Source organism: Poecilia reticulata, linkage group LG10 (genome assembly GCF_000633615.1).
Source record: "Poecilia reticulata strain Guanapo linkage group LG10, Guppy_female_1.0+MT, whole genome shotgun sequence".
Classification (NCBI taxonomy): Eukaryota; Metazoa; Chordata; class Actinopteri; order Cyprinodontiformes; family Poeciliidae; genus Poecilia; species Poecilia reticulata.
In genome coordinates, this window is record NC_024340.1 from 26017819 (window position 1) to 26039352 (window position 21534).

General features: G+C 37.8%; 3 protein-coding genes across 3 annotated transcripts in view; all 3 read left to right on the forward strand.

Annotated features, from left to right (window-relative positions):
- LOC103471259 (uncharacterized) overlaps positions 1-1817 on the forward strand; it is a 3309-nt gene extending 1492 nt beyond the window's left edge. Inside the window, exon 2 of the mRNA XM_008420139.2 lies at positions 438-1817. Coding sequence (XP_008418361.1) covers positions 440-1210 — 771 coding nt within the window. The 5' untranslated portion in view covers positions 438-439 and the 3' untranslated portion in view covers positions 1211-1817. The remainder of the gene's footprint in view (positions 1-437) is intronic.
- An 8166-nt stretch (positions 1818-9983) lies between these two features.
- LOC103471258 (C-X-C motif chemokine 10-like) lies at positions 9984-11182 on the forward strand. Its single transcript, XM_008420138.2, has 4 exons — positions 9984-10135; positions 10253-10373; positions 10684-10758; positions 10879-11182. The coding sequence occupies exons 1-4, from the start codon at positions 10072-10074 to the stop codon at positions 10964-10966; spliced, it is 348 nt and encodes a 115-aa protein (XP_008418360.1). The 5' UTR covers positions 9984-10071; the 3' UTR covers positions 10967-11182.
- A 404-nt stretch (positions 11183-11586) lies between these two features.
- On the forward strand, positions 11587-20915 carry LOC103471257 (putative monooxygenase p33MONOX). The gene is made up of 9 exons (XM_008420135.2): positions 11587-11917; positions 12010-12104; positions 14010-14106; positions 14196-14380; positions 14553-14664; positions 14822-14949; positions 18993-19129; positions 19290-19474; positions 20394-20915. The coding sequence occupies exons 3-9, from the start codon at positions 14079-14081 to the stop codon at positions 20597-20599; spliced, it is 981 nt and encodes a 326-aa protein (XP_008418357.1). The 5' UTR covers positions 11587-11917; positions 12010-12104; positions 14010-14078; the 3' UTR covers positions 20600-20915.
- Positions 20916-21534: the final 619 nt, after the last annotated feature.

The following is a 21534-nucleotide window of genomic DNA, read 5'->3' on the forward strand; positions in this document are numbered from 1 at the left end:
GTGTGTGTGTGTGTGTGTGTGTTGACCAAGGAAATTGGACAACATTAAAACTGTGCAAAGTCTAAACCTGGAATGGCTTATTTTATGCTGCACAGGTTCTTCTAAAGACAGAGGTTGGGAATTATATTTAAAAAGTTGTTTTCTTTGAGTATTTTCAGTGTTGTCACTAATACAACCTGTAATAGACATAAACCTGAACGTAAAGACAAGTTACACTGTGGTTTCATTAATTTACACTGACTACAATCTTTAAGACACAGATTGGGCTTCAAATTGAAATTCATTTTCTCAAAGTAAGGAAATAATAGTGAAAATAAGTTCTTGCCTCGTTTCAGTCTTGTGAACCAAATAGCTGAATCGATTGTCATACACACTCTCTGCGTGCATCCCTAAGGTTATTTTAAATGTGAAAAACATTTTCTCCTTCCTGCTTCTAGATATGCGGCCAAGGTCAAGACTGCTGAGCAAGAGGAGGGTTATGCTGCCCACAATCACAGAGGGCATGGAGGAGATGGTGAAAGACCTAAATGAAGCGAACACGTTTCATTTTGCTGACAACAGCCAAGGCGTCTCATCAGAGGACTACTTTCTCTCCATCTGTCACCTGGCCCGCCCCACCTTCCCTGCCAGAGATGTTTTCCCCCAAAGTCAGGAGGTTGTGCAGCAGAGACTCATCGCGACCGCTTTGTCTCCGCTACAGTTTAGTCTCAACGAGGAGGAAAATGGCAGTGGTTCGCTGCAGACAGAAGAGAAAAAACTGAACGGCGAGCTTATGTGCTGCAACTCTGACCCGTTGGAGTATCTCTATGGAAATCAGAATAACCTTCTAGCCCTTCCAGGAAGGGTGAGGAAAGCGTTTGTTAAGGGAAGGTTGGCAGGTCAGCGTGGAGGCATACTGGAGGGCCCAGCTCGAAACAGAGCAAACAGCATCCCCCACACTTTGAGCCCAGATTTGCCGTTCCAGCGCAAGAGCAGCTGCCCTGAAATCCGCTCTGATGTCAACACCTCGACTGCAAGTAGTTGCCCAGCGCACAGCTTACCCAGGTCAGAGGTCAGGGGAGTCGGACCAGTGGACAAAGGAGAAAAAGGAACAAGATTCAATCCAGCCACCCAACAATCCTTGATCTCCCAGTGGATCTCAGACTGTCGGTCAGCATGGAGAGAGGCACGTCTTCGGGCCTGCATGCTGCCCGCTATTGCCGAAGTGTAGCGAGTCCAAGGGACAGTGACTGGAAAATTCCTGAAAAATAAACACAAAATATTTCTCATGTCAGAACATGAGACATTCGGGGCAGAGCTGTGTCCAAGGTCGGACAGGAGCTGAGGTAGAATGCAAAACCAGTTTTCAACCATAAGGTGGAAACCAACAAATCCAGTTAACAATATATTTACACCCTCTGTGATGTTTTCACATTCACAAGCTGCAGGATAAAGCCTGCGCTGACGCGATGAAGCATATTCCCAGCTTTGAGTCAAACAGTGGACGTGAATAAATCATGAGTAGTTAATCTTGAATTTGTTTAAATAAATGGTTGTACAATTTATTTTGCAATTTATTGATTTTTCAGCTATTCTTTGTTGAAATTGAGGCCTCGATGTGAGCAAGAGACCCAAAGCAGCTTATGCCTCAGATTCTGACATATGTAGAAATACATATTTGAAAACATACAGAGGAAAAGAAATGTTGTCAGTGTTTCATACTCTTAGTGTTTGCTGTGTTGCTCTTGTAAATACATGAACATGGACCAATCTTGTTTTATATATTGTGCGTAATGACTTGTAAAGCAAAAACAAATAAACCTGTCTTTTGATATGCAGTCTGTGATTTTCCTCTCTGTTACATCTTTGCATGGTCTTGTCGGTGGAAACCCCTCAATAACAAGCCTTTCGGCTGAGCCTGGTGCCAAGCAGTAGAGTTTCTATGGCAACTGACGTGGGATCCTGTACTGGTAAACATCAGTGTGGAGGAAGACAGGCTGAACACAAATGACACAAGTGAACCCACACATGCAAGACGCAGGCTGGTGCTCTGCTGCTCCTGCATGGCAAGAGAAGACAAACATGTAAAACGAGGGCAACCATAATGAGCCCCACTCATTGTGGTTGCTCTTGTCAATGAGTCATAGTTAAGCTACACATAACTAGAAAGATTTGTATTTCCTGCAAAATGCATTGTGAATGCTGTAAGCATATTTTTAGTGAAATTGCAGAAGCATTTAAAGTCAACTCCAGAAGACTTGGAGAAATGTAAGAAATAAATAGGCAGAAGCAGCTGGAAGCAAAAGCCTGCAAAATAGAAAAACTGTAGAAGAGGAGTGAAAACATTCAGTCATGCAAAAATCTCACCCAAAGACTTTGTGCTGAACACTTACAAAGCTAAGATGTAAAGTCATAACAGTTTAAAAGCTAAAAAGCTAAAGCTTGCTAAAATATTAATGATAGCCTCTAGGTTAGTACTAGTATCTTCACCTACAGTAACATTCTCTATGCATCGAGAAAAAACCCCTCTAGGCTACAATTAGCTCAAGCTAAAACTAGTTAAAATAATAATGATTGCATCTAAGCTAACACTATGTTGTCCTACTCCTGTTAGATCAACAATGTGAAAAAACCCAGAAATGTATAAATCAGAAACATTAAAAAAGTAAAATAGTCTGCAATATCCTTTCAAAGCAAAACTTTCTGCTTATCATATGTTGAAGAATTTAAAGAGTAAGAAAATGATTTTAGCTAATCAGTGCAGAGCGGCTGACATGGCAATATTAATGCCAACAGGACATTAATATTACTGTGGGCATTATTAATGTGAATGCTCGGAGCATTCACATTAAAAACATTATGAGACAGGTCTGACAATGACGGTAGAGTGACCTGGAACATCTGAATATATGATAGGTTTCACATTTTATCAGCAAACAGAAAGTAATTTTATCTTGAGCCACAAGAGGGTGGAAATGTGCTATTTGTTGATGGTGGATAAAACAGAAAATATCTGCTATTTAAGCTTATATATGCTATATAAGTATTTTCTGTTTTATCGACCATCAAGGTGCTTAACAGAATACTGAAGAAGTGAGGACAGCAGAAAATTTTTATGTTTCACAATTCACGACATATCAACATATTTCAACTGCGTTTACATTATGTGTACTTTATTGTGCAGTAACCTCCGTAATGGACTGGCGACCTGCCCAGTGCGTATGTCATTTCTCGCCGAATAAATGCTGGAACCTCCTGCCATCACCCTGCAAAGAAAGGCGGGTGTAGATAATTTACGAATGTACAGTAACTTATTGAACATTGTTTATGTGATTTTCTTCACTGCATTACCTCCACTGTAGCCCAAAAATCAAATGAATGTTACTTTGCCAATTTGGTTCCCCATTCGAACAGTTGAATTCAAATGCTGCAAAACCAAAGAGTGATGAAACTATTATTCTGCCCTAGGGAAAATACCAGATGGTCTGATTAGACTTATTTTAAGTTAGCTGGAAAATAAAATAAAACACCCTGATTAAAAAATTAAATTATGTTGAAAAAATGGTACTGCAAGCCAGTCCACTGCTGCCGTCCTGGCTTTTCAAATTCCCAATTACAACATTGAACCACTTTGTGATATTCAGCTGACATAATCATAGAAACAGAATTTTCCTAAGATTAGTGGTCATTGTCAAAGTATTTTACACCTCAAACAAAGGGAGTAATCTCATTCAGACAATAGGGAGGAAAATAGATAATACACTGAGGTTTCTCAACCAATACTGCTCTTGATGTCACTTGACATGCTGTGAAATCTCATTTATCACACAGAGTGCCTTGCCAGCACCTTGGCTATGGGTTTGTCTGGTTGAAGCTGTGAGGCACATGTCTGTGAAAGTGACGGTGTGAAGAAAGCTGGTGCCTGGAAGGAGACTCAGTTGATACAGTTGGGTTAATGTGAATCAAGAAGCAGGTTGGAACATGATAAGCAAGGAACAAGGAGCTGATCTACATAATAAGGGCAGAACTTGAAAAGACAAAAAGTATGTAGCATCCTGGGGAAAAATAAAACTCTGTGACGAAAATCAATAACACAAAACTTAAAAAGAATACATTATAACCTCAGATGGTGACACTAATGAAAGGTTAGCTGTCCTTTTTTATCTTTGGAACAGAAGCCCTAAATAAAAGGACATTTGGATTTTTCACATGTTTTCACCAGCTTTGTAATTATATTTATTTTGATTCTGTCTTTTCAGTACACATACATATAGTATCAACAATATATCCCAGAAATGAATCATTTTTCTTTCCATTGCTTTTGGGTTATGTTAAGATATCGTAGGTAATGGTAGGATTTTTATAGATTAACATTTTTACAGTTGTCTGTCTTTAAATATTTTTTTTAACTTATATGGTCTCCTTCTAATAAATCACAATTGGAATGAGTTAATATTCTTTTTTTTGACACGTATCTGATTTTCTTTTTTTTTTTAGAAGGGTTTGGTCTCTACATTCATTCTACGAAATTCATCATTTTCAGAGAACATGTATGAGCAGGGAGGTGTGAAGCTTTGTTGGAAACGTGTATGTTCTAGTGAAGCACTTTTCTGTCGAACAGGAAAGAGATTACGGGGTCCTGTGCAGTGTTGCTTTTCACACTTACTTCAGCGTACCTGACAAGGAAGTCTTTTTCTTAACAACCACAAAGCCCATCAAACCTGAATTGCATGTGAAGGATGCTTTTGAGATTAACTTTGGTCTCCTCTGCTATAGGTATTTTTGAAGGGGATTTTTAGGTGAAAAGCACATTTTGCAGGGACTGGAACTTAAGGACCTGGCTTGATTCTCACTGATGCAGAAATGTTTAGTTATAAGAATGTCAGAAACACAATTTCCCTTAAAGAAAAAAACTTCTTTCTGTGTCAGGGACACCAGTACATCAAATATAAATGAAAACAAATAAGCATAAGACACAACATTTTGACCACAACAGGACGAGCACAAAGTGTGGCTTAGAAAGTCAAAAAGGTAAAACGGATGAATAAGCAAAGACGACACAGGAAGCTTTAAATCATTTTGCGGTAGCTCTGAGCCACCGTCGAGAGCCACACGAAGGAGCATTTCTTCAAATATCAAGTGAAACTGTTTTTTTAGCCTTTTGAACTTCTGTCTTTACACAGTAGCTTAGAGTAACAAGTTATTGTTGTGTAACTAGGACAAAATGTGCTACTATTTATAAAGATTTCAAATCTTAAAACTCTGATTAAAAAATGAACTAAAATAAGTGCAGTAAATCTTTCAAGAGAAATTTAATTTGTATTGCAGTTGCTTAATTTAAGCCAAAAATTGTAAAGCCTAATCACCTTGGTGACGATTTTGATCAAATAAATGTAAGCAAAGAGTTGTTAAAACATAAATTGCATGTTTAAGTTGATCAGTTTCTAGAAACTTTTATTTAGTAACCAGTTATTTTCTATGTTCCTGGAGAATACGTATGACAAAGAGGGGCGTTTCACTTATGACAGTAAACCCTCGTATTCGCAGAGGTTAGAGATCACAGCTGCCTGTCAACAGCTGAAATCCTTCATACCTGAAGCACCCTCTAAAAAATGCATGTGTTTTTTTGGTCTGGGAGTGGAAACATTACATTTTTACTGATAAAAATAATCTTCTAAAATACAGTATGATTAATTTTATAATTGACAGGGCCCCATTTTTTTTTTTTCATTTCCACGAACAAAAATTAAATAAATAAATGGTGAAGCCCTGTTGGTCAGGGCCTCTAGAATTGTCCCCCTATACGGCGCTCCTGCTTGGGGGTAAAGCTAATCAGCGGCAAGAAAAATTATTGCCGCTTCTGGATTGCTTTCTTTGCAAATTCCTGCCAGTAGTAATAGAAAGTAGCATTGTCGCTAGGTATTTCAACTCGATCTGGTTTGAGACAAAGGAGAAATTTGTGAAAGAGCAACCCACTCCGACTGTTACGAACTGTTGAACGTGTATGATCAAGTGGGCCTATTTCTCTTTCATATCAGTTCTCTGAGTTACAGGTGACCTATGATTCCTTGAACCAGTTAGGTTAGGTCTTTGGACTATACAAAACATGTTCATTACATTTGTCTTGCACAAAATCACTCTGAGCATTTAATTATAGACAAAAAAAAGCCACAGGGTACTTTTTAGTGGACTTTTTGTAGAAGCCCTAATGGAAGTACCGAAATGTGCAGAAAGTGAATTTTGCCTTAAATCATGTAGAAAACCTATCAGTTTATGTCTAAAATGCAACTTTGTCCATGTTCCAATTTAGTTGCACTTCAGTTGTCTAGTTTCTGTTTATTTTTCAGGCTTTTCCCTCAAAAAGGTTGTTTATAGAAAAATGAGAAGTGTAACTGAACTGGACGGCTAACGAAATGTTTGCAGAGGAAGAAACACTGCCGACGTAATATTTTTTCCTCTCGGCTCATTGCTACATGGGGCTTCTGGTGGAAATGTGGTCTGACTCACAAGGACACAAACCAATAAAGACACGTGTGGTGGGCAATCCCCGGCACATCCACTAGATTTAGCTTGTCACCAAAAGGAAAAAAGAAAGTGGAAAAGGAAAGTTTTCATTCACCACTCAGGCCATTTCACTCTAAATGGAAGATGTAACGTACTCCACACATCATGTCTAAATATTTAATAAGTGTTTTTTTTTTTACTGACATAGACAGTCAAAACCCACAAATGCAAAAGCTAAAGTATTACCAGAAGATTTAAAAAAAAGAAGAAAAAAAAAAGAAAAAGAAACATTTAAACTTTCCAGGTGGTGTCAATTAGTTAGAACAAAAACTTAATTAGGAGTGGCAAAAAATAGAAATGACCAATAATTAATATAAAGTCATCATGAGAAAGTATTAAAATTACTCAGTCAGCACCGGCATTTTTTTTAAACTGCGGATGGTTTCAGATCACACTTTCTGGCCACAGGATCATCAGAGTTGTAGAGACTGAGCTCTGTGCTGCAATACACAAAAGTCCCTTTCACTTCTTTTAAATGTCAGGCAAGACCATTGTTGCAGAAATGCCAGATTTAAATATTTGTTTTGCTCAAATTTACACCTAACATTATAATGTATACCCCTCTAAATATACAAATTAATGTTTTTAAGGTTTAGTTGTACATAAATAGTATCTTTTTTTAAAGTATGATGCTGCAATCATACTTAATTGCCATTTCAATGTGGCATGCGAGACATTTTTAAGTTATTTACAGATGAAACCTTTAGTCACATGTGTGGTTTAGAGTTGACCACGTTTTGGGATATTTCGGGTCTGAGAAAAAGAACACAGAATTTTCAACATTTCAAAAATTCACAGTCAGACAACATTCACCAAAACCAACTGAATTTAGATGATGTTAAAAAAAAAAAATAAATAAATAAATAGAGACCATGTCTGTGTGAATGTGGTGCAATTGCAAACCTACCAAGACATGGCTAGATCTGAGAGATCAGCCAAGAAGAATGTTTACAAGAAACGGTCAAATAACAGATGGGAACTCTGGAGGAGCTGCTGAGATTCCCTGTGTAACATCTTGGTGGCAGTTTCGTGTCGTGGGTTGCTTTTATTGAGCAGGAACAGTTGGTAGTTGGTCGGAGTTGACATGAAAAAGGATGGAGCCAAATGCAGAGAAAAAACGGCAAAAAAAATAATTTGGAGTTTAGAAAAGACTCAAAATCTACTGAGGAATGTTCACCAAAAGACTTTCTGGTGTGCAAAGTGTAGGACTCAGTATCTGACATGAATATGGCTCAGAAGCCATATTGGATTCTGAGGTTGGGGATGGTGAGAAATCTGTGACTGTCCAAGTAGTAGTTCCGACTTAGTTGGGGTTTCCTATTGGAAGCTTAGAAATTCTAGTTTCAGAGGACAAACCAAGAATAGTTTTCATAATTATGACGGGTTTTTTGCCTGAACTCCACCCTTAGACCTTAACAAATTGATATTTGACTACTGTGAAATAATTAAGCCTCTCTTATCCATTCTTATCTATGGGAAGAGTGGTATTTCTTTTTTTGGTAGCACAGTTAAAGATAGCAGCCAGACATTTAATCAAAGACCCACTTTAACTTTGCCATCTTTGCCAGCAAGATGCCATGATCAAATGCATTATTGACTTTTTAAATCATGAAACATTATTGAATCATACACCCAAATCTACTCTCTGACAGCCTGTGATGACATTATGTAAGGCATGAGCAACTAGTCAGAGTTGTTGTGTGTATATCCTTATTGATTTTTTTTATCTAAGTCGTCCTTAAAAAGTATTTATTTACATTTTGTCAAAGTGACATTGATTATCTTAATTCACATGCCGTGTGTGATGTCATTAGCCAGAATGCACCCAAAATAAAATTAGAAGGGTTTATACAAATACATATTTTTTTTGTTTGTGAAATCCTACATCAAAACTGTATCATTATCCAGCTATGTTAATAATGGAAAAAAGACATAATTAAAGTACATAACACTGCATGGTATATTTAACACTGAGTGAATACATTCTGGTGAAACATAAAGTCCCAACACCTACTGTAACCAGGCCGACTTTGTCAACACAGAACACCATATATTGGCTAATTGCTTGGAATTAAAGGAGTCATATTCATTTCCTTTTTGCCCTTTTCTTAATCTTAATGTTTTGGAACTTTTTTTAAAGGTTTTATTGTTTTCTTTGACCTTTATTTGATAGTGAATTGACAGGAAAGTGGGTATTGAAAGAAGGGGGAAGACATGCAGCAAAGGTCACCAGCCTGGGAACCAAACCTGTAGCTGCCACGTCGAGGACTAAGGCCTCCATATGTTGGTTGTGCATAACTCCTGCGCCACCACAGAACCCCACTTTTAGCAGCTTTTAATAAAAAAATAACCTGCTTTGGTTTGGTCACTTCTGTTTGTTACACTGAAACTTTGTGGTTTCTAAAGCCAGTGCTACATGACAGTATAGTTAGAAATAGAGAAGGACACACAGGCTGGGATCCTACTTGACTTTTGAGACTTATAAAAAGTGAAAGAGGACCTAAAACTGAAACACAAGCATAAAGCCATGTTCTAAAATCTACCGTTTTTCTGATAATACATGTGGTATGAAAACAAATCAGAGATATGTGTCTGAGAAGAGGGAAAGTATCGAACAACTGTGGAGGAAATTGAAGTAATACTCTATCAGATAAGAGACCACATTCACACATATATAAAAGTAAATGTCAAGATAGAATCTCACACATTTGCAGTGGAAAGAAATAAAAAAAAAACCTGCTTTGGTTTTTCTTTCCTTTTTTTTGTTTTTCCGGGGCCACAGCCATTTCATTCAGTGTTGCATTTGCTAGAGGTGTTAACCACTGCTGCTTGCTGTGTAGACATGAAAAAAAACATTTGCAAAGATCACAGCCCACACTTTAGTCTGTCAATTATCCACATGTCTGAACTGCAATTATTTTTTTACAAGGTATGAAGTCATTGTCTGACCTTTTAAAAATGATAAATTTGACTTTATTCTCCTGACTGTACTGCAAGAAAAGTAAAGACTTGAAAATATATGTTCTTTGACTGATTAATGAAATTCTGAGTTAATAAACAAAAAAACTCATCAGGAAGAGATAAATGTTAATTTCTAGTTATAGGCTTTCTAATTGAATATAATTCACTCCTGTGTCTGTACAAAAAAAATTAAATTAAATATTTAATATATATGCATGCTATTTAGCTGTTAATTCAGCCTTTACAAACTTATGTTTTTCTCAGTGCTATAACAATGCGTTTGGTTAATTTATTTGCCCAATACTGTCCAATTTCAATCGCAAAATTGAATTCAGGGGGGAGTAGGATGAGCAGGAAGTTCTTTTGTTTTTTTTTTTCCTGTGGGTTTTAGGGTTTCAGTTTCCAGTCTGAAAAAATTCCCTTTTGTCACAGGAGAGATGAGGTAAGCATCTCCAGACCGTATTAAAGAGGGCTTCCACTGCCTCTATCCATCACAGCTCTTGACTCAACAAACCTGCTGCTTTCTCAGCTTGACCACCGGCTCTATCTCAACTAAAGAAACCAAAGATGTCTGGCATCATGAAGGTGTTTCTGCTCCTGGCTGTTGCAGTCTGCATCTCTAAAGCTCAGCGTAAGTTTCTACTAATGTCTAGCATTTTGAAATTCAAACAAATGTAAGGATGCTTTTTCAGCATGTTTTGAGATTTGTCAAATTGGAGTAATAACTTTCTTTTTCTCGGTTTTTTAGTGAACGAACCAGGACAGAGTTGTCTTTGTCAGCGGGTCAGAAACGGCGTCTTCTCAAAGAGTGACATAAGGGACATCCAGATTTACCCTGCAACTATCTTCTGTGACAAAGTAGAGATTGTGTAAGTCACATCTTTTAAGTTAAAATTGTGGATATATTTGCAAAAAAAATAAAAGCATACGTACATACCATACATATACATATACACACACACATATATATATATATATATATATATATATATATATATATATATATATATATATATCACATAAATACATTACAATAAAGATAAAAAAATGTTGCCTAAGCAATTCTTCAACGTAGATCACTAAGTTTGATTCACTATCTTTGCACGTATGTTAATTAGGTGTTGAATGTTTGTTCACTTGTTCAACTTTATGCTAATCTCTCTATTTCTATTCCCGCAGTGTGACCAGTGCAAACGGCCGCTACTGTCTGAACCCTGAACTTCAAATTGTGAAAAAGATGCTTACCAGAGTCTTGTGAGTATTACATAAAGCTGTGTGCCTTTTTCCACACACCCACCATTCTCTTACTTCAGTTTCAGAGTGAATCGCACCCCGTGTTAAACAAAATCATTTTTGCTTTGTTGTCATCTCTAGGAGGAGAAAGGCCGCCTCCACTTCCAAGCCCACCAGTCTCAGTAGCAGCTCAGTCGGCAGCAGCAGCAGCACCACAGCTCAGATCTGATTCTCCACGTTGAGCAAGAACCTCCCCTCACCTCCAGCAACAAATGCACCTTCAACAAAGACTGCTGAAGCCTAAGCTTATTAAACTATATAGACTTGTTTTTTTATTTATGCAAATGTGTGCATGCACATGCTGAATGTCATGTTTTTATTATGCGTTACTGTTTTGAAGTAGGACATTTTTATGATAATTATTTTGTATTTTTTTATTATTGTCTTTCATGGCTATTTTTCTAATAAAAAAAAGAAAAGAAATCAAATAAGTTACTGATTCTTGAGTTTTTCTGAAACCTGAAACGGTTGGGTCCTGCAACAACAGCTCCCCCATGTGGTATAAGGCTGCAAATACAAGCTAGTTGCACTTTATTACATCACTTCCCATGTCAGGTGCTTTCAGGCATGCTCGGAATATCTTTCAGTGAGTGTTAGGAGTTGCTTTCCAGGGTAACCTCTATGAACGGCTGACACCAAAGCTGCGTGTGGACATTTAGGGGGTCAATGACCAACCAATGCAACATGTTCCTGCTCATCTCTCTGCTAGGGGTGGCACTGCTTCATTCACTCCCATTGGCTGGGGACCTTCACACCCACACACTAACATATCATTTCTCTTAATGCTGGCATCAGGATTAAATACTAAGCATTACATTTCATACTAATCGCAACATAAAACTCACTGTCACTTAGTTTGAAACTAAGCTTTAAACTCACTAGCTCTACTTTGTTCACTCCTTACTTGTGTGAGAGCTAAACTCTGATAGCAGAATGCCCTAGTTATTTATCTCGGGTTAATGACACTTGTCCTGCATAAAACAATAAGAACTGTAAACCGAAGCAGCGTCGTTTCACTCCCCCTCTGCCCCTCATCCCGCGCCGATTCTCCCCTGCAGGGCTTCAAGTTTCAGACGGTCATTTCTGCCAACCGAAAAAGATACCGAGAGAGAGAGAGAAGGTAGGCTCCATCCGCTGCTGTCGCGTGTTCAGTCTCTTGTTTGCTGTTCGACCAAAAGTCATGGACGAACTAACCGGTGAACAAACATGCAGCGTTCATTCCTGCCATCTGCTGCTGCTGCGGGATCGTCGGGACATTGGCACAGAAATCAGCGCCTTTGAGTTATTTTAACTGAACTGACAGAAGGGTGAGTGTTATAGCGTGCATGTACACATGCAAACCTATAAAAAAGTACAGGACCTAGCACATAAACACATAAAAATGAGGATTAAATCTGCTGATAAGATTTTGAATGCAATGGTTAAAAGGGATCGTTGTCATTTGAACTCCGGCTTTTGCAGAATAACAAGCTGTTACTGTAGCGCGTTTACGGTAGTTTACATGTGCTTTTTATTTTTATTTTTGCAAGTCACTGTAAGTGGCTTCCTTTATTTATGACGTGAACAAATCAGCTGTCTGGGCAGCAGCAGAATAATAAAACAGGCTATCACCGATAGCAAATCAGGTTAACTTTGAAGACATCTGCAGGTTGCGTAGGATATTTTTGCCTTATCTGAGAAAGAAATTGATTTTAGTCTAAATCCAAGGGACTTGTAGCCAGTTCGTCATTGAGCAGATCGGAATTCATGCCAAAGATATTTTATTCATAGTTCATATTCATAATTTATGTTTTTTTGTGTGTGCATTGGCTGCTCCTTTGCTCGTGGAATAAGTCATTAAATGTGCCATTATACATTAGTTCTGAGTGTTTATTATTTATCTAACTAAAATTAACTTGTGTGGTTAAAACTGGAAAATTTACATGACAGGCTGGGATTTTCCTCTCAAAGTGTGCTTTTACTGTTAAATCGGTAAAAAAAAAAAAAAAAAAAAAAAAAAGAATGTGTCCTTAATAGACAACAGTCTGCTTGAGCACATCCACTTTGGCTCTGCAGAAAACTGAGGGAGGCTGATAAAAGAGTGACTCTGACTGAAATTCATATTAATGACACTGCTTTACAGTAACCAGACTCTGCAATTCTATTTAAAGCAGGTCCAACAAGACAAGCTTTGCTCTGTATCCATTCAAGAGAGAACTACTTATTTCTCATTGACTATCAATAATTTTGTGTCCTTTCCTAACTTTATGTCTAAAAGAGATTGCAACAATGCAACGAATTCAATTCAGTTCAATTCAAAAATACTTAATCAATCCCGGAGGGAAATTAAGCATACTAGTAACTCAAAACTAAATTTTCTTTAAAGAATTGCTATAAAGCTATATAGCTATAGCTTGCTATATAGCTATAAAAGCTATCAGCATTTATAGCTAACAGCATTTATAGCTGTTAGCTATAAATGTTGTTAGCTTTTATAGCTATTAGCATTTATAGCATTTATAGTTGTTAGCTATAAATGTTAACAGCTTCCTGGCTGCTCCAGGAAGGATCTCCTGTAGTAGTCAGTATTACATCAGTATTTTTGAAGAAGCCTCTAACTCATGAAGCTCTGTTGTTACATAACAGTCTTTTTGAACTAAATGCTCAGGATTTTTAGCAATTTTCTTGATTTTATGACAATAGTATAACAAAGAATGCAATCAACAGCATCCAAATCATATTCACTTAACATATTCTAAATAGTTTCTCTGTCATTTTAAGCTGACATGTCATGCAGGTAAATCTTGTCAAATTGCTGACAATAGCTCACTGCCACAGTTTGTTTCAACTTTAAAGCGTTGCCGTCCTGAGAGTTTACACATGTTTTATGGGCTTTAGTTGGTTTGGAAAAATCTAATAATCTGTGATCCAACAGCAGGCGAAATTGTTAACTGCGTAATCCCCAGTCTTTCAGTTGTAAAACAAAAACCAGTCTGGTTTATTCAAAATTTGTCAAGATTGTGAAAGTCCTGCAGTGTGGTCCCAGACTTAGAGTTTGAATTAGAGCTGATCAAATACTACTCAGTTTGCGTAAAGAAGAGAAATAGCTTTTGACTTGTTTTGTACATATGCCACTTATGATTATTACACCCACATCAATACACCATAACAAGATAACCCAGAACTAGTTGTTGCAAAACCATTCAACCCTGTGCGACGTTGCATGTTTGCAGGTGTGTCACACCTGAGCAGGGAGCCAGCCTTCTGTCTTTTGTGGTAAGACTGCCTGTTCCGGTGTCAAAATGGCCACAGGCCAAGGAGACATCCCAGGTAATTAGAAACGACACATTAGCTTTAATATAGACTTGAATTTGTATCTATTTATGCTGAGCTTTGGCTTGTTTGCTGCCATTTTTCAGCACTGGAGTCTGGCATGTCTGGCCTCTGTGTTGCCTTATCATCATCTCCTGCTGGAATAGCTCGCCACAACATCAGCTACGATGAGCACATGGATATCCCCATGCATCACCCCCCTGCAGACATGACAGTAAAAAACTTCTGGAAAGACCCAGTCATCCCTCGGCACAGGTTCTGGAACAAAGAGGTGCGTCCTTGTTGGTTTTTACTTTTTAAGCCCATATAGTTATCAGCTTGGCACTTAATGGTCTTTGCTTGAACTCATGCCAAACTGGTCATGCATATTTGAATGCTCTTGCTCACTTTGTGTTCTAGAAAGGAATTAGTTTCTAATTTCTTCCTTAAACCTGTAATATTAGGTAAGCGAGCATGGTGACAAGACAACAACGTGTGAAGCATCACTACCACCCAAGTCCCCAGGGCCTGTTGTAAAGGCCAAAGCCACCACACTGATGAGTTCCCTTATGTCAAGTAAGTCAACTGAAGGCATTTAAAAATTATTTGTTGTTTCTGTTTCCAAATACAAACTGTTTTTTGAATAACTCAGAAATTTCTAAGCCGTCTTAAAAGCAACAGAAGAGAATATGTAACAATCTGACTCTCCCTCCGTATTTCCATTTGCAATCAGGAAAATCCCAAGAAAACCTGCAGAAGTTTGAGCACCAGGCAGGACTGACTGAGGCTGTTTATTCCCCCCACAAGGGCCTCACTGCCGAGGAAACCCACTTCCACAGAGTAGCTGATGGCAAACTGCCAGTAAGTTTGAACAAATGTGGCCAGCGGTATTTATCCCTAAGCACCACAACAATCTGAAGAAGCAAAAATAATTCAGTACAGTAGCGTTATTGCACATAGTTGTATGGAAAGAGTGTCAAAACTTCTGTAAAATAAGGTATTGCATTTCCTTACTTTACTGCAAGTCCAGGCCTGATTCATTAATTCTTCAAATATATGCATAACTCTTGAGTTTTTGATTTTTATTTCAAATTTCAACACGCTTCAATTTTTTTTCATTCAGATTTTAATAGAACAACACAAATTAGAACAGGGCAGAGTGGCCAAGTCCAGTCCACGAGGGCTATTACCTTGCAAAGGATGCGTGCCTTGGCTAAAGGCCCTGAATCAAATGAAAGGACTCATTAGCAGGCATCTATTGAGCTGCTAATGATGCAGCTCAATAGATGACTGGCTTCTTTTCCCAGAAAGAAGCCAGTCATCTGATTTAGGTGTGCTGGGGTGGGAAAACATCCAAAGGCTGAACGATCGTAGCTCTTCAGGACTTCGGCATCCCTGAACTGAAGCATAAATGTGAAGTGAAAAGAAGAGGCTATACCGTTTTCAATGTCTTTGAAAAATACAATTTACGAAGTATGGTACACTTGCATGTACACAACCGCAATGGTAGGACATGGTGGTGGCAACATCATCAAATGAAATTATGTTGTGTTGTGTTGTGCCACATTGCCAAGGCAATTATTGTTACAGCTCCAGAGTCTGAGACAAATTTCCCTACAGGCAGTGGCAGTTCTAGGGCATATTTACCAGGTGGTGGGTGTGGGTGTCAGTGCTTTTTCATGTGGTTGTCACAAAACAAACAAACAAAAAAAAACATGCTAATATTTTATTATGAGTCAAAGAGCCAATTGTGGATCCCCGAAGTTGAAAGTGCAACACCCCAATTAATTAATTGTTAACGTAAAACTGTGTAAGTGTCTAGAATTGTCTATGCCTATAGGGACAGTAAAATGTCTTAATAGGGATGGCATAGGAAAACCAAGTGTAGATTTGATTTAATTTTGTGTTGGTGTATCAGTCCCCATTAAAATACAATTATATTTATTGGTGTAGCATGAAAATAATGGACCTTTCATAATTGAATGCAGCATGGTGACTATAAATTGTTATATACTTATATATAATTTATATAAGACATTTCATTTGCAAACATGTTATTTAGTCGAGTAGAATGTCGCTAAGAACAATGGGAAATAAAATGCTTTTTCATAAGCTTTGATCTTTAATTTTTAGAGTATTGGAAGATCCATAAAAAAATTGAGTGATAACAGTTGAGGTCCTGTTATTGTGTGGTTGATTTTTCTGGGACAGAATTGTTCTGTTTACAGGTCTAATTTTGACTGCTAGATTCCTTCTTACCAGCTGTCAAATTTGTTCCAGATCCACATTGTTTCTTAATGTTGTAGTTGTTGCTAGAACATGTGACACAGACCGAGTCTCCCTTCTCTGTAACAGCACTAATGCATAGGTTTTTCAGAAACATACTTTTATTGTGAAATTATAGTAAAACGTACTCTGATGCTCTGAAAGTGAACAAAACAGCGAACATCTTGATAAACAAATTACGCAACGGGTTCTATGCTTTATCAGTGCTGTTGCTAGGTGACACCCTTCATATGAGGCGAGGCCTCCTCTTTCAGCGAAACGAGCCAATCATCGCGCTCCTCCCAAAACAAGGCCGTTTTCGGTGAATAACGCTGCCATCGTCGTGTTTTTAAGCAATAATCCTACACCGAAACGAGCAATTATGGACAAAATGAAGAGAGCTATCGAACTGCGGCGTCAAAGAAAACTCATCATAAAAAGGTCGGTCCTGCTTTAGCTTCACTTCATTTCCAGAATTCTACATTCTTACAAAAGGAGGCCATTAGCATAGGCAAACTGGTGAGCTACGTAGCAGTGCTAGTGCTAGAGCTAACACAATAAAAACAGACTATTGTATCCAGACGTTTCTCTGATTAATTTTGTTCTGCCACAATCAATCACATGGGCGAGATTGACTAATTAAAGACAAATATTTGTTGGTTAAGTAATCATAGTTTTGTAACAATAGTTAACCGTCCGTCGATTGCTCATGTGGTCGCCTACAAGCAGTTATCATACTACGACCTGACTGGGCCAAATGTTTTAGAAACGCTTTTAAATCAATTACTATCATCAAAGCCCTAAAGCAACGCAGACTATTCACCAATTGATGATGTTAAAAATTACGACGTATAAGGTTAGTTTAGCTTCTGCTTCACATTTACCCTTCAAATGTTATTTTGTGGAGATCAATTGTGCTCCTTTTATTGTTTATGTAAACTTAATGTTTTAGTTTACATAAACATATATATATATAACATGTTATGTAGGAGAAAACGTATTAGTTTACATAAACATATATATATATATATATATATATATATATATATATATATAACATGTTATGTAGGAGAAAACGTATGAAGGTCGAATCATGTTATATTATTGGGTTAAAATAAAGGAATGTAACTGCTTGTTTGTGTAAGTCATATGGAAATTGAAAACGCAACCTTCCTAACACAAAACACGTTTATTAACATGTGTAACTAAAATGAGATGTCATAAATGTAATAATATAAGCATCTATACACTGTCATTTGTCTATTGTTGAGGAAAGGGGGTTGTTCTTTAATGCTAAAGGGGGCAGATAAGTCCTGGGTTGGGGAAATAACACTAGATAGTCTCCAGGATCAAGGACATCCCCTGCTGTCACATGGCACTGTAGAAATCTGAAGGAGAGCAGCTAGATCAATCTCACGATAAGTTCATGCAGACACATAATCGCATCATCAGACACCATCTAGAGCACAAAAGGGGTGAAGAGCACATTATAAAATGTTCCACTACATTGAAGCCAAGATCTTGTTTTGATGATGAGGAAAGTCTAAGCCCAGCATAAAGCCTCCAGTACATCCCTAAAAATCTCAATGGGGATAAGGTCCTGACTCTGTGGTGGCCAATCTCTGGGTGAGAATGACTTTCAGGCTCCCCACTTTTTCACAATTTCACCCCGATGAATCCTGATGTTGGGATCTTGGATAAGCTGTGTATTCAGTGAAAAAAATAAAAATCTACCTGGCCATTCAGTATATGCAACCATAAATATTGACATTTATGGCTGCCAGATATTGAGTCAAATATTGAGAGGATTCCAGTTGTTTTGAAGTTTAGCGTGGTACTAACCATGGATGCACCATGATCTGCTTTAGCACTGGCATCAGCTTTAACACTGGCATCAGCTGATGTAAGTTGTTTTTTAACATAGCTGTTCTGAAAGCAAAACTGACCAGGAGGGCTGGTCATGTGCTATTTGGGTGGATGGACATGTGACAGTAATCACTACACATAGGTAAAATTGTTGGAAATTATTAAGCTTGTTTAATTTATCTTGCACTTAATTAACTTGTTTATTATTGCGACAAGCCTAAATATGAGTTGATTAAAAATCAGATAAATGCAATGTACAGTTGCTTTGAATAATCAACGATTATTTAAAGTAACTTTGAGTGCAATCTTTTTTTTTTTTCCAATATTGTCTATTGGATTCAAAATAATTACCTTGATCAAAGTACCTGCTACACATATTTTATTTTTTTATTTTTACGTGTTTGAATTTTTTCAAGTGGTTTGCTGTTTCCCTTTTCATGTCAGTCATGTCCCCTTTAACCCCAGGCCTGACGCCACAACAAGTGAACTATGACGCACATTATCATTAGTTTTGACCCGAGTGCCCAGTTAAACCACCTCTGCCCTTTTTGCATTGTGTACTCAGTGATGTTTGCTTTCTAAATAGGGTCAGTGCTTTGCCTCCATCGAACTTGTTGACATCCTTGATTCGAACTTGTTAAAAGATGTATAACTTTCACATTCATAAGTTTGTTGAGAGACCAGCAGGTTTAATTGAGTAGTGTTGTTTTTTTTTCTTTGTCTTTTTTTTTCTTTTTTCTTTTTCTTTTTTTTTTTTTTGCTCTTCTGAGTAGAAGTTGAGAATGCCGGGGGACTTCAAGGAGGACAGGCTTTCAACATCTGCACAATCAACCCCAAGTGTCACGCCTTCAGTCACCCCCTCTCTTACCCCCAGTGTTACCCCTCTCTCATCACCAGCTGTTAATCGCAGGTGAGGTTTGTCTGTGAAACGGTTTGCTTATTTTCACAATTATACATGACTGATTGAACCTGAATATTAAAACAGTTGATGGGGGGGGGACTTTGAATATGGCGCCTGTGTTGTTTGGCTGTTTTTTTCAAATTACTCTTCTGGTTTGTGGGGTTTCCAGGAACTGGTTCCAGCTGAGTCCGACCCATTATATTACCGCACCTGACCCTCATAGACCCGACCCCCACCTGGACATGGGAGGAAACGAAGGAGGAGGAGGAGGAGGTCTGGATAAGTGGAACTTCTTTGGAACCCGGTCTGTGGTCCACAAGTCCCCCACGGACCCAGGCTCTGAAACCAGCACAGGTGGGAGCTTTAAATGTACTGTCCTACATCGTGGATGGGAACAATGTTGCTCTAACTGTGATGCTAGATCTTGAGACATCATGATTTAACTATGGTAATGACACAACCTGCAGCTGTGAAGCCAGATTTTTCCTCATGTAACCTTCATGAAACATATTGAATGACAAATGCTTCATTTGTGCACAATGAGTGATGTTAAACAAACCCTCAGACTCTGGTGGGTGGGGTTTATATGTTTTAGTTTCGGCAGCTGAAACAACTTAAACCTATAATATTGCAACTGGTGCTGGTTATTTCGATTCTTCTCCCATTTGTACTTTTGCAGTTTTTAGTCGTTTTATACACAACTTTTCAGATATGAAAGTGGATGTTGCATTATTTTTTACCAACCATGGAGATGTTTTGTTTCCACTGTGACAACCAATACTTTTAGAGCAATTGAGTGCTATATGCTTATAATTTACTGCATTGATGCAGGGTTCTGTAAATCTTTTTTTTTTTTTTTTTTTTTTTGAGAAACAACATGCTTTGCTTTATTGTAAAGTTTTAATGTTTTATATAATCATCGTTCTTAATAATATCTTTTGTTGCTGATATTGAAATCTAAAGTACGTCTCCCAAATGTTTAGCCAATTCGCACCTGCATTTGTGGATGCGAACGATTTAAGTACATAGGCATAAAATGGCTTATTTACTGTTGCATGTGGAAGCAGGAAGGCCCTAGATGTTAACGAGTTACAAGAAATAAAGAAATTATAAATTGGCAAGCTAAATTATATGTAATAAACATTTAATTAAAAAACTGACATTAAATTGCTTGTTTCCAGCTACAACAAATATTTAAAAAAATAACTCTTTAGCTCTTTCTTTTAAACTTGAATGCTCTGTTTATTAATCAAAATCTACCACATCCTCCCAGGCTTCTCCCTGCAGTCCTACTTCGGCCTGCAGAAGTCCTCTACGATGGATGGCACCAACACACAGATCAGCCAAAATGTGGAGGAGCCCGCCAAATTCATGCCCCCCAAGATTGAAATCTCAGACACTGAGTCTAAGCGGGTTTCTCCACGGCCCCACAAACTGAAACCTCGGGACATGAATGTTTTAACACCGTCAGGCTTTTGAGGCCGGCCCAGATGTCTACTCGCCCCCTGCCCAGACACGCACACACACGCGCGCGCACACACGTGGTTGCTAATTTACTTTCCTGTCCTCTTTTGCCTCCTCTACTTCCCTGCTAATTCCTTGAGAGGCTAAGAGGAATGAGGACCACCTGAGAGTCCTGGCTCATCACCCCCATGAGACGCCACCGCAGCGTTACACACTTCCCATCAGACATTTTCATATGTCCGTCTTTTAGGTAGTTTTCTTCCTTGGCCTACCAACTCAATGTGCAATTTAAATAATAATAATAATAAAAAAAATGGAATAAGCGATTTAATTTGTGACCTTTAAGATGCTTTGTTTAACTGATGTGTCACTTTGTGGGTGCGTTGGAATGAACTGACCTGGTTTCTTTGTTTGCAATGGTGTGAGATTGGAAGTTAAATATATTCTCTGGTTTTTGCAAAAGTTAGTCACTTTACCATTGCTTCCTTTACTAAAATGGAACTCCCTATTTTTTTAGTTTAAAATACTCAGATGCCTGTTTTATAATTATTTTAATTTTTTTGTTGTTGTTGTAATGTTAAATAAGCTGATAGATTTACTGTTGTAGTGCTTCTCTCTGTCAGCATGCAGAGTATAGCATGGTGTATGACTGATAATGTGCTTAAACATGCAGTGTGCTTGCTTTTGGCAGAAGAGTCGGGTCTTTGTTGTTTGTTTTTTTTATTTTTTATTTTTTTATTTGAAAGAGTGTGTTATTGTGCTCCGAAATATGACTGTTGTGAATTGTTTTTATATTGTTTTAATTCCTTAATTTTCATTTTGTCCTGCTTTTACATCAATTTTATTTCAAGGTAGTTGGTTGTTATACTTTGGATTTATGGCACAGCAACAAACTACTGCAATGCAAAACAAGCTACACAGAACTTTAGCATTGAAGTGGTTCATTTCCA